The sequence below is a fragment of the Oncorhynchus mykiss genome, chromosome 27, assembly GCF_057628025.1.
Source record: "Oncorhynchus mykiss isolate SJ-2025 chromosome 27, ASM5762802v1, whole genome shotgun sequence".
In the NCBI taxonomy this organism is placed as follows: Eukaryota; Metazoa; Chordata; class Actinopteri; order Salmoniformes; family Salmonidae; genus Oncorhynchus; species Oncorhynchus mykiss.
The window spans coordinates 29,619,359-29,632,125 of record NC_143048.1 but is presented as its reverse complement, the minus strand read 5'-3'; the positions used below and the strand labels follow the sequence as shown (position 1 = coordinate 29,632,125).

At 44.1% G+C, this 12,767-nt stretch overlaps 1 protein-coding gene across 1 annotated transcript in view; it reads left to right on the top strand.

The window, feature by feature from the left end:
* The window catches only part of LOC110507903 (serine/threonine-protein kinase NLK), a 91,301-nt gene that overhangs the window by 37,153 nt on the left and 41,381 nt on the right, over window positions 1-12,767 (top strand). Inside the window, exons 2-3 of the mRNA XM_036964616.2 lie at window positions 450-579; window positions 782-837. Coding sequence (XP_036820511.1) covers window positions 450-579; window positions 782-837 — 186 coding nt within the window. The remainder of the gene's footprint in view (window positions 1-449; window positions 580-781; window positions 838-12,767) is intronic.

Sequence of the window (12,767 nt, the reverse complement as noted above, 5' to 3'; positions counted from 1 at the left end):
TAACCAAAGCAGCACCCCTGCTAAGACGATAGTACCTTTAGTAGTGTAAACAAATCGCACCCTTGCTAAGATGATAGTACCTCTAGTAGCTTAACCAAAGCAGCACCCCTGCTAAGATGAGAGTACCTTTAGTAGTGTAACCAAATCGCACCCCTGCTAAGATGATAGTACCTTTAGTAGTGTAAACAAATCTCATCCCTGCTAAGATGATAGTACCTCTAGTAGCTTAACCAAAGCAGCACCCCTGCACTTATTGCTCTCATTGCACTGTTAGTATTGATAATTTCTTAGGGACTATGCTTGTTTGTTCATGCTATTGTTTTTAATCCCTTATTGTATTCCCACTCACTCTGAATAAGGGACCGGGCAGCAACTACATGAATATGGCAGGAGCTTGCTGTGTGCTGTCTGTGAGGGTCTCATGCTCTGATCCTCTTCCTCCACTCCAGGTCAGTGACGGACCCCCGGGATGGAAAGCGCGTCGCCCTCAAAAAGATGCCCAACGTCTTCCAGAACCTCGTCTCCTGTAAGAGGGTCTTCCGCGAGCTGAAGATGCTGTGCTTCTTCAAACATGATAATGTGAGTGGGTGGACAGCCTCCCTCCTCCCACCTCAATGTCAATGCCCCTACCTCTTTTGATCCCTCCCTCTTTCCTTCTCTTCCACCTGTCACCGCCGAACCTTGTTTCTTCCTCTCTGTCCTTTCCTATTCTCTCTCTCTCTCTGATCCCTCTCACCCTCCGCTCCCTACAGACGTGCCTGACCTCCTCTCCTCTCCACAGGTGCTCTCGGCTCTCGACATCCTACAGCCTCCACACATCGACTACTTTGAGGAAATGTATCCTTAGACTGGCCACAATGTCATCGGTTATGTGGCCTGTATTCATCAAACCCCTTCCTTCCAGTCTCACAATCGTAGGAGTTTAAAACAACCTCTTGCACATATTACATGCAATTTTTTTAAGCAGCTTTGTTAGCTATCAGTGAATCTCCCAGGATGCTGGTTCTTTCCACAGATTAAAGCGGACAGACTTGTTTGCTGTAGATTAAATCTGACCTTGTTGCATTGTTTAGATGGGATGTCTTGTGTTGTGTCATTGCTGCTAAATTGGCTCAGCCCGGATGGAGTCAGTCCAGATCCAGTCTGAGACCTGCTGGAGATTGTAGACTCTCTCTCTCTATCACCTATTCCCAGTGAAGTCTATGTCTGCTGGGGTTGTTAAAATGGTGAGATTTTACTGAGCTGTCTCATTGACGTTATTTTGCCTCCCGGAGTGACAGTTGGGGCGTGGGAGGAGACCGGAGGCAAGGAGCTGTGCTTGCTGATTCAGTGGGAGATAGATAGGGATGATCTACTAGCAGGTAGCATCTACCTCCTTTTCACTCTTACAGGTGGTTGGGGGGTGGTAGTTTGGCTGTTTGTTTACCCACCGCTATCCCCCATATTGGTGCTCATCAGTCGACAGCACTATCAGTTGGAATCAGGTGACTGACTAACTGACTATGGTAGCCTTGGAAAAACGAGTTGAGCCTGCTCCCATTCTGCATGTTCAGGGTGAAGGGAAAGGCACAAGCCTGTCACCGACACCTTTAGTTATCTTTTCCTTGGCGTCCCGGCACTTAACTGCCTAATGGTTTATTCTGGGTGGAGGAGGATGAGGAGGGCGGATGGAGGGAAGGAGTGTAAAACGTTGACACGTCCCATTTAGTTTCCTTTCGTATTTCTAATATTTCCTTGATGGGCTGGAATTGGAGGAATGAGATTTGAGGCTTTCCGAGCTTTCTCGGTAATCTAGCATATAATTTAATCATACAAATTACACGCTGCTCCCCCGTATTGAACTGGCTCCCGGTCACTCCATATGCTCTTATAAGCCCTTCCCTATTTTAGATCTCTCTAAACCAAGTGGCCTTTCTTTGGTTCTGTCTTGGCAGTCTTTCTAGTGAATTATGAGAGAAAGAATAGAAACAAAACCCTCTTTGTCTTTATTAGCTGAGAGATTTATTTACCTCTGTATTTTTTTTGACGTTACTCATTCATCATAGTGATTATTAGCTTTGCTCTTAAATGTGTGACATTCTGCTGCTTTTGGACTCACTTTAAAGCACACAATGGAAGCCCCTAAATAGTGTACGGTATAGCAGCGTTTCTCTGTGTGCTTTTTGATACTAGAATATACAACAACAAGAACGACTGGGATATATGCTGTGCTCTCGCGTGCAACTTCTGCCTTTGAGAGTGTTAGGGGGAGTGGTGTCATATTGAACTCAGGCGGTTTATTTGAAGGCAGGCAGGATCCCTATCTTTCTCTCCACTCTCTCTCTTTCTCTCTCTCCTTTTCTATCTCTCATTCTCTCTCTTTCATGGCATGTTTAGCAAAGCAAGGGAGATGAGGATGTTGGGGAGCTAGGAGGTTTTACCGGGAGTGTTGTCACACACCTTCCCTGGAAACGTTCCCATCTCCACAGAGAGCAGGCAGGCAGGCATGCAGGCAGGGCCCTTGGCAGGAGCAGCAGGACAAAGCTCTGGAGAGCCGGAAGGTAGACCAGGAATAGGCTCTGGAAACAGATATGTCATCTGGATTTTCTCTCTCTCTCTCTCTCTCTCTCTCTCTCTCTCTCTCTCTCTCTCTCTCTCTCTCTCTCTCTATCTATCTTCCTGTCTCTCTCTTTCTCTGTGTGTCTCTCTTTCTATCTATTTGCTTTGTTAAAATCAACAGCTACACTAAATGCAGCCTCAGGATATATGGTTTCCAGTTTACATAGAGTCCAGTTAAGTTCCTTGTGTTCCAGCTTGGTATCTGCTTGAGGGGGAATGTACACCGCTGTGACGATAACTGACGAGAATTCTCTTGGAAGGTAATATGGCCGGCATTTGATTGTAAAGAATTATAGGTTGGGTGAGCAGAAGGACTTGAGTTCCTGTATGTTTTTATGATTACACCATGAGTCGTTATTCATAAACACCAACGCCCTTCCTCTTCCCAGATAGGTGTTCATCTCTGTTGGCGCGATGCATGGAGAAGCACAGTGGCTGAACCGATTCTGACAACATATCCAGAGAGAGCCATGTTTCCGTAAAACAGAGAATGTTACAATCTCTGATGTCTCTCTGGAAAGCAATCCTTGCTCGAATTATGTCTACCTTGTTGTCAAGAGACTGGACATTGGTGAGTAGTATACTCGGGAGCGGTGGGCAATGTGCACGTCTACGGAGCCTGACCAGGAGGCCGCTTCATCCGCCCCTTAGATTCATTGTCCTTGGTGGTGGTTCAAACAGATGATCAGCTTCAGGAAAGTCGTATTCTTGGTCGTAATGTTGGGAAGTTGACGTTGCTCTTATATCCAATAGTTCTTCCCAGCTGTATGTAATTAGATTTAAGATTTCCTGGGGTAACAATGTAAGAAATAATACATAAAAAATGAAATACTGCAAGTTTCCTAAGGACTCGATACATGGCGACCATCTCTGTCAGCACCATCTTTTGAAGGTCAGATAGAGGAGAGGCGTCGTATTCCTGGTCGTAATGTTGGGAAGTTGACGTTGCTCTTATATCCAATAGTTCTTCCCAGCTGTATGTAATTAGATTTAAGATTTCCTGGGGTAACAATGTAAGAAATAATACATAAAAAATGAAATACTGCAAGTTTCCTAAGGACTCGATGCATGGCGACCATCTCTGTCAGCACCATCTTTTGAAGGTCAGATAGAGGAGAGGCGTCGTACTGTGAGGCGTTGTTTTATTAGTGCTTTAAAGCTTATTTTGCTGTTTGCCAGAGTAATTTCAGATGGAATCGAGTTTCATGTGAACATGGCTCTGTATAATACTGTGCGTTGCCTTGAATTTGGGGACTGTGAAGAGACTCCTGGTGCGGTAAGTATGTATTTTAGAGCTATATGTAAGTTGATTATTCAAACAATTTGGACATTTCAATACAATAATATTTCTCACAAAAACAAGAATTTGTTAGTTCTGTATGTGAAGCTAAGCGGAAAGTGTGCAGCTCTGTTTTGAGCCAGCTGCAGCTTTTTTTTTTTTATAACAGACCCTCCCCATCTTCACAACAACTTTGTCAATATGACTTGCCCATAATAATTGACCATCCATTGTTATACCTAGGATTTCAGCTTCCTCAACTTACTCAATGGTCACACCATTTCTACACAACTCCAGTTGAGGTTTAGGTCTTAGAGAATGTTTTGAACCAAATACATTGCTTTTAGATTTAATTATATTTAAGAGCAGTTCTGAAACTGACTGTAACTCCTTATTTAGAATTTCAGAGCTCACTGGCTTTGGGTGCTGACATGTAGAGTTTGGAATGATCCGCATACATAGTTATTCTACACTGAACAAAAATATAAACACAACATGCAACAATTTCAAAGATTTTATACTTTGGTATATGTTATGATAGCAACGTATGCTAAAGCTGGTATTCAACGCAGTTCCAGCCAGCACAGCTCACCGACTGTCATGGAAACCTGGCTAGCTATATAGCTAGCAGCTAGGCTAACTGCTTCACTAAGCAGCAGCTCTTCAGACTTTAGGGTTTGGCAGTATCCCAGGACAGAGAGTATTGGTCCCAGCAACTGAGCATAACCCCATCACAATATTTAAATTAAACAGGTAGGTTAGTTAATAAATGTTTTTCTCTTCAAGAAAACACTTTTCCAGAAACTTTCAAAAACAAACCAAGCTCTCTAGTTTCGCGTTCAGCATGCAGCATGCTCTGATGACGTTGTACATATGCTTAGTGACGTGGACACAAGGAACTTGAAGCTCTCGACCCACTCCACTACAGCCCTGACGATGGGGCCGTGCTCGGCCCTCCCGTTTCAGCTCCTTTGTCTTGCTGACGTTGTGGGAAAGGTTGATGTCATGGCCCCACACTGCCAGGTCACTGACCTCTTCCCTAAAGGCTGTCTCATCGTCATTGGTGATCAGGCCTACCACCGTCGTGTTGTCAGCAAACAGCAAAATATTTAGTTGCATATGCAACCAAATTAGTTGTAGTTTAGAGGCCTGTTGAGGCCTGTAGCTCTGCTAACTTGTGATAATTTCCTCTGTGGGGTTTGGTGTGCATGCTTTTTTTCTTTGTACTTTTGTGGGGGGTTAGCACCCCCTCATCTCATTCTCCAGCCTGGTTAACAAGGTTAACATGCGACCAGAATGTATTCTACCACCTACCAACACCCTTACTAATCCGGCTAAAAAGTACTTCACTCTCTCATCTCACCATTTGTGTTCAGAGGTCAACTTTATGGTCTTCCACTAAGGGTTATCTCCAGAGTTATCTGAGCCAACGTGTCTCCACTTGACCCCAGTCTTTATCTTTACCATGGCAGTCCTTGACTATGTTCATTACCTCACACACACACACACACACACACGCACACACACATACATCATGGAAGGCTAGTGAATTACTGACACAGCAACAGGCTATTTATAGACCTCAACGTGACATGGCATGGGGCTATCACAACCTGCCAAGAAACCGAGAGAGTGAGAGAGCATGTTCAAGGCAACCACATGCCTGCCTGCTTTACAGGAGTCTGTTATGGAGAGTTTCACATTGTCAGGAAACTTGGACTTGGCTATTGAATCTAATCCCCAGGCTTATGTTTGGTTGACCACTGCTGTTTCTATTTTCTAGAATTCCTAGAAATACCCCTCTGAAAATTTGTATTATCCTGCTGAAATGTCTTACTGAAATACCTAGTCTGGAAATGGGTGGCTAATCTGAATAGGCTCTGTAGCTCTGAGTAGTGTGGTGTGTTTGACTGAGGTCTGACAGCATCTATGTGTCAGATATATAGTGAGTCATTTGCTGTTCCGGAAGTGACTGTACCTATTTTCGTGTAAAGGTCTCTGCTGAAGTTGCTTGCGTGCATGTATGAATGGGAAAGAGCGAGAGGTCTGACACACCCCTTCTGTCTTTTATGTGTGCGCGTGTGTTTATTAAGCACCCACGGTAGAGTACTGTAGGCTGGTGTGGGCTCCGTCTTGGTCTGCTCTGTCAGAACAGGAATATGAATGTGATCTCCACATATCTACACGCTGGTTATTATGTAGAGGGGGTGTTTTTAATCAGGTAGCATATTAGAGTGAATACACTCTTCTATCCAAACACACAGTTAGACCTGCGTAGCCTGGTAATAATTAAACTGCTCCTGACACAGGAAGACATGATTACAGCCTGATGCACTACGCCAAGGAAGAAGGGAGGGAGGGACACTCACAGGCAATTAGATTCAATGTAAATATGGATTTAGGAAGACGTTTCAGGTGCTTCATTACATTACTTCTATTGCTCATGGTCGTTATTATGAAATGGATGGACGTGCTTGGATTTTCATCATGAAACAAAATGACTCATCCCAATGCACAGTGCCATACAATAGGAGGATGTGTCGTGTTCTGCTACAATATGACCTTTAATGGAGGGGAGTTCTCATCTTCCACTGTCATTTAAACAGGGGAAACCCGAAGAGGTCTGAAAATGTCTCATAGGTTTCCCCTTACCTCACCTTGCCAATGTGTGTTTACATTAGTACTTTGCCTCTTCCCTCCCTCTCCTCTCTTCTGTGGGTTAGTCATACAGGGAGGGGGAGGGATGACACCTTGACATACAGCAGACCCCAGGTGCCTCTCTGCCATTTCCCACTTCTCAAATGCGTTGGTTGGCATAGTAACAGGTAACCAGAGCCCTCTGGGAGTGTGTTCTGCGCCAGGTCACATGGTTAAAAGGGGAAGGATTGCTCACAGGTGGCCAAGCCAGGGATGCCATAGCCGACACAGACTAACCCAACTAGTTTATACACACAATAATACTGGAGCTTCAGTGTAGAAGTATATAACGAGCTACCTTAGTTCACAGGCATCTACCCTTTATATACAGTTGAAGTCAGAAGTTTACATACACTTAGGTTGGAGTCATTAAAACTTGTTTTTGAAATTACTCCACAAATGTCTTCTTAACAAACTATAGTATTTGCAAGTCGGTTAGGATATCTACTGTGTGCATGACACAAGTAATTTTTCCAACAATTGTTTACAGACAGAATATTTCACATATAATTCACTGTTTCACAATTCTAGTGGCTCAGAAGTTTACATACACTAAGTTGACTGTCCCTTTTAACAGTTTGGAAAATTCATGGCTTTAGAAGCTTCTGATAGGCTAATTGACATAATTTGAGTCAATTGGAGGTGTACCTGTGGATGTATTTAAAGGCCTACCTTCAAACTCAGTGCCTCTTTGCTTGACATCATGGGAAAATCAAAAGAAATCAGCCAAGACCTCAGAAAATAAATTGTAGACCTCCACAAGTCTGGTTCATCCTTGGGAGCAATTTCCAAACACCTGAAGGTACCACGTTCATCTGTACAAACAATAGTACGCAAGTATAAACTAGAGGTCGACCGATTATGATTTTTCAACACCGATACCGATTATTGGAGGACCAAAAAAGCCAATGACGATTTTTTTTTTATTTTTATTTGTAATAATGACAATTACGACAATACTGAATGAACACTTATTTTAATTTAATATAATACATCAATAAAATCAATTTAGCCTCAAGTAAACAATGAAACATGTTCAATTTGGTTTAAATAATGCAAAAATAAAGTGTTGGAGAAGAAAGTAAAAGTGCAATATGTGCTATGTAAGAAAGCTAACGTTTCAGTTCCTTGCTCAGAACATGAGAACATATGAAAGCTGGTGGTTCCTTTTAACATGAGTCTTCAATATTCCCAGGTAAGAATATTTTAGGTTGTAGTTATTATAGGAATTATAGGACTATTTCCCTCTATACCATTTGTATTTAATTAACATTTGACTATTGGTTGTTCTTATAGGCACTTTAGTATTGCCAGTGTAACAGTATAGCTTCCGTCCCTCTCCTCGCTCCTCCCTGGGCTTGAACCAGCAACACAACGACAACAGCCTCCATCGAAGCAGCGTTACCCATGCAGAGCAAGGGGAACAACTACTAGAAGGCTCAGAGCGAGTGACGTTTGAAACGCTATTAACGCGCGCTAACTAGCTAGCCATTTCACTTCGGTTACACCAGCCTCATCTCGGGAGTTGATAAGCTTGAAGTCATAAACAGCGCAATGGTTGAAGCACAACGAAGAGCTGCTGGCAAACGCACAAAAGTGCTGTTTGAATGAATGTGTAAGTGTCTGCTTCTGCCTACCACCGGTCAGTCAGATACTTAGATACTTGTATGCTTGTATGCTCAGTCAGATTATATGCAACGCAGGACACGCTAGATAATATCTAGTAATATCATCAACCATGTGTAGTTAACTAGTGAACATGATTGATTGTTTTTTCTAAGATATGTTTAATGCTAGCTAGCAACTTACCTTGGCTTACTGCATTCTCGTAACAGGCAGTCTCCTTGTGGAGTGCAACGAGAGAGAGGCAGGTCGTTATTGCGTTGGACTAGTTAACAGTAAGGTTGCAAGATTGGATCCCCCGAGCTAACAAGGTGAAAATATGTCGTTCTGCCCCTGAACGAGGCAGTTAACCCACCGTTCCTAGGCCGTCATTGAAAATAAGAATGTGTTCTTAACTGACTTGCCTAGTTAAATAAAGGTATAAAAAAATACAAATTTGAAAATCGGCGCCCAAAAATACAAATTTCCGATTGTTATGAAATCCGCCTTAATTAATTGGCCATTCCGATTAATCTGTCGACCTCTAGTATAAACACCATGGGACCACGCAGCCGTCATACCGCTCAGGAAGGAGACGCGTTCTGTCTCCTAGAGATGAATGTACTTTGGTGCGAAAAGTGCAAATCAATCCCAGAACAACAGCAAAGGACCTTGTGAAGATGCTGGTGGAAACGGGTACAAAAGTATCTATATCCACAGTAAAACGAGTCCTATATCGACATAACCTGAAAGGCCGCTCAGCAAGGAAGAAACCACTGCTCCAAAACCGCCTTAAAAAATGCAACTACACATAGGGACAAGGATTATACTTTTTGGAGAAATATCCTCTGGTCTGATGAAACAAAAATAGAACTGTTTGGCCATAATGACCATCGTTATGTTTGGAGGAAAAAGGGGGAGGCTTGCAAACCAAAGAACACTATCCCAACCTTAAAGCACGGGGGTGGCAGCATCATGTTGTGGGGTGCTTTGCTGCAGGAGGGACTGGTGCACTTCACAAAATAGATGGCATCATGAGGGAGTAAAATTATGTGTATATTTTGAAGCAACAATTCAAAATATCAGTCAGGAAGTTAAAGCTTGGTTGCAAATGGGTCTTCCAAAAGACCCCAAGCATACTTCCAAAGTTGTGGCAAAATGTCTTAAGGACAACAAAGTCAAGGTAATGGAGTGGCCATCACAAAGCCTGACCTCAATCCTATAGAAAATCTGTGGGCAGAACTGAAAAAATGTGTGCGAGCAAGGAGGCCTACAATCCTGACTCAGTTACACCAGCTCTGTCAGGAGGAATGGGCCAAGATTCACCCAACTTATTGTGGGAAGCTTGTGGAAGGCTACCCAAAACGTTTGACCCAAGTTAAGCAATTTTAAAGCAATGCCACCAAATACTAATTGAGTGTATGTAAACTTCTGACCGACTGGGAATGTGATGAAAGAAATAAAAGCTGAAATAAATAATTATCTCTACTATTATTCTGACATTTCACATCCTTAAAATAAAGTGGTGATCCTAACTGACCTAATCTGGCATTTTACTAGAATTAAATGTCAGGAATTGTGAAAAACTGAGTTTAAATGTACACTGCTCAAAAAAATAAAGGGAACACTTAACCAACACAATGTAACTCCAAGTCAATCACACTTCTGTGAAATCAAACTGTCCACTTAGGAAGCAACACTGATTGACAATAAATTGCACATGCTGTTGTGCAAATGGAATAGACAACAGGTGGAAATTATAGGCAATTAGCAAGACACCCCCAATAAAGGAGTGGTTCTGCAGGTGGTGACCACAGACCACTTCTCAGTTCCTATGCTTCCTGGCTGATGTTTTGGTCACTTTTGAATGCTGGCGGTGCTTTCACTCTAGTGGCAGCATGAGACGGAGTCTACAACCCACACAAGTGGCTCAGGAAGTGCAGCTCTTCCAGGATGGCACATCAATGCGAGCTGTGGAAAGAAGGTATGCTGTGTCTGTCAGCGTAGTGTCCAAAGCATGGAAGCGCTACTAGGAGACAGGCCAGTACATCAGGAGATGTGGAGGAGGCCGTAGGAGGGCAACAACCCAGCAGCAGGACCGCTACCTCCACTTTTGTGCAAGGAGGAGCACTGCCAGAGCCCTGCAAAATGAACTCCAGCAGGCCACAAATGTCCATGTGTCTGCTCAAACGGTCAGAAACAGACTCCATGAGGGTGGTATGAGGGCCCAACGTCCACAGGTGGGGGTTTTGCTACCAGCCCAACACCGTGCAGGACGTTTGGCATTTGCCAGAGAACACCAAGATTGGCAAATTCGCCACTGGCGCCCTGTGCTCTTCACAGATGAAAGCAGGTTCACACTGAGCACATGTGACAGATGTGACAGAGTCTGGAGACACTGTGGAGAACGTTCTGCTGCCTGCAACATCCTCCAGCATGACCGGTTTGGTGGGTCAGTCATGGTGTGGGGTGGCATTTCCTTGGGGGGGGCCGCACAGCCCTCCATGTGCTCGCCAGAGGTAGCCTGACTGCCATTAGGTACCGAGATGAGATCCTCAGACCCCTTGTGAGACCATATGCTGGTGTGGTTGGCCCTGGGTTCCTCCTAATGCAAGACAATGCTAGACTTCATGTTGCTGGAGTGTGTCAGCAGTTCCTGCAAGAGGAAGGCATTGATGCTATGGACTGGCCCGCCCGTTCCCCAGACCTGAATCAAATTGAGCACATCTGGGTCATCATGTCTCGCTCCATCCACCAACGTTACGTTGCACCACAGACTGTCCAGGAGTTGGCGGATGCTTTAGTCCAGGTCTGGGAGGAGATCCCTCAGGAGACCATCCGCCACCTCATCAGGAGCATACCCAGGCGTTGTAGGGAGGTCATACAGGCACATGGAGGCCACACACACTACTGAGGCTCATTTTCACTTATTTTAAGGACATTACATCAAAGTTGGATCAGCCTGTAGTGAGGTTTTCCACTTTAATTTTGAGTGTGACTCCAAATCCAGACCTCCATGGGTTGATAAATTTGATTTCCATTGATAATTTTTGTGTGATTTTGTTGTCAGCACATTCAACTATGTAAAGAAAAAAGTATTTAATAAGAATATTTCAGTCATTCAGATCTAGGATGTGTTATTTTAGTGTTCCCTTTATTTTTTGAGCAGTGTATTTGGCTAAGGTGTATGTAAACTTCTGATTTCAACTGTATGTTGCCCTCTCCATGTAAGGAGTGACGCTGGAGAGGAGAAGCAGGTACAGGGAGTCAATCATTTAATAGGGAACAGACATGGAACAAGACAGGAACAGCAGCAGAACACGGGTAACACGGGTAACGGGTAATATGACAATCAATCCCGAAGCAAGGAACAGAGCTTGGGAACAGACAGATATAGGGAAAGTCATGGCACATCTAATTGAGTCCACGTGAGTCCAATGATCGCTGATGCGTGTGACGGGGGTAGGCAGGTGTGCGTACTGATGGTGACTTGAGTGCGTAATGCTGGGGATCCTGGCGCCCTCGAGCACCAGGGGGAGGAAGAGCAGGAGCAGGCGTGACACTCCATTCTTGTTGTAAAATGGAGTAGCAGAAACTGATCCCCAGTTTCTCATCCATTCCTCTCCTCATACTGTAGGTTACTCTGCTCCATCCCCATCACTCCTCTGAATGACTAGAGGTGTCCAGAGCCCCAGTGGCTGGTGTTCTGTCTCTCTCTCTCACTATCAATCAGGGCATGCCTTTGTACCCGGAAAGAGAGAGAGCCTTGTTATTGTCACCACAGCAGCACAGCAGAGAGAGAGTCAACCACCACCAAGCGAACATGGGCCACAGAGGAAAGAGTGTAGTTTGCATTTCAGCGGAGCAATCAAGCATGCAGATGATTTGCATGAGGATAATTGTACAGTATTAGAGACAGGACAAAAGTAATCTGTTCCCTGCCCTGTCACTGATACAATTGAGGGAATTTTTCATCTGTGCATTGTTGGCAATGATGAGTTGGTTCATACATGAATTGTCAGACTACTTTACCTGTTGCGTGGTATTTAAAAACTATTATTGAAAATATATGTTGTCATTATTAGCCATTGTCACTTTGAGATGACATGGATGCATAGCTAAATATAATTTGCTCCCACAGGGGTTGTCCTTCCCCCGTGGTGTGTCATGGCATGGCTCTAAATTTAGACCACTTTAACAAAATATGAATGATTAATAAATGTTTAAGGCTATACCCTGCATGTCTCTTGCTGGAGAAGCAATACACTATTTATAATGGAGAGTGAGAGTATATACTGTTGGTGAGACGCAGGGTGGCAATTAAGCATTTAGTTTTATCAAGCAGAAAGGAAGCATCTGGAGCCGTGCCCAGGCCAGATAGATGGATCCTTGGCCCCTGGGCCTCATGTTCTCCAATGTGGTGTGGCAGGTTGGCACTTCTCTTCTCCATGTGTCAGAGACGCTAGCAGAGAGGGGATAGGGTAGAAGTTTGCAAGGGAGAGGCCTTGTGATAGAGAGGGAGTGTGTGAGGCAAGGGAGAGGCCTTGTGATAGAGAGAGGGAGGGAGTGTTAGGAAGAGGTGTTACTGTTA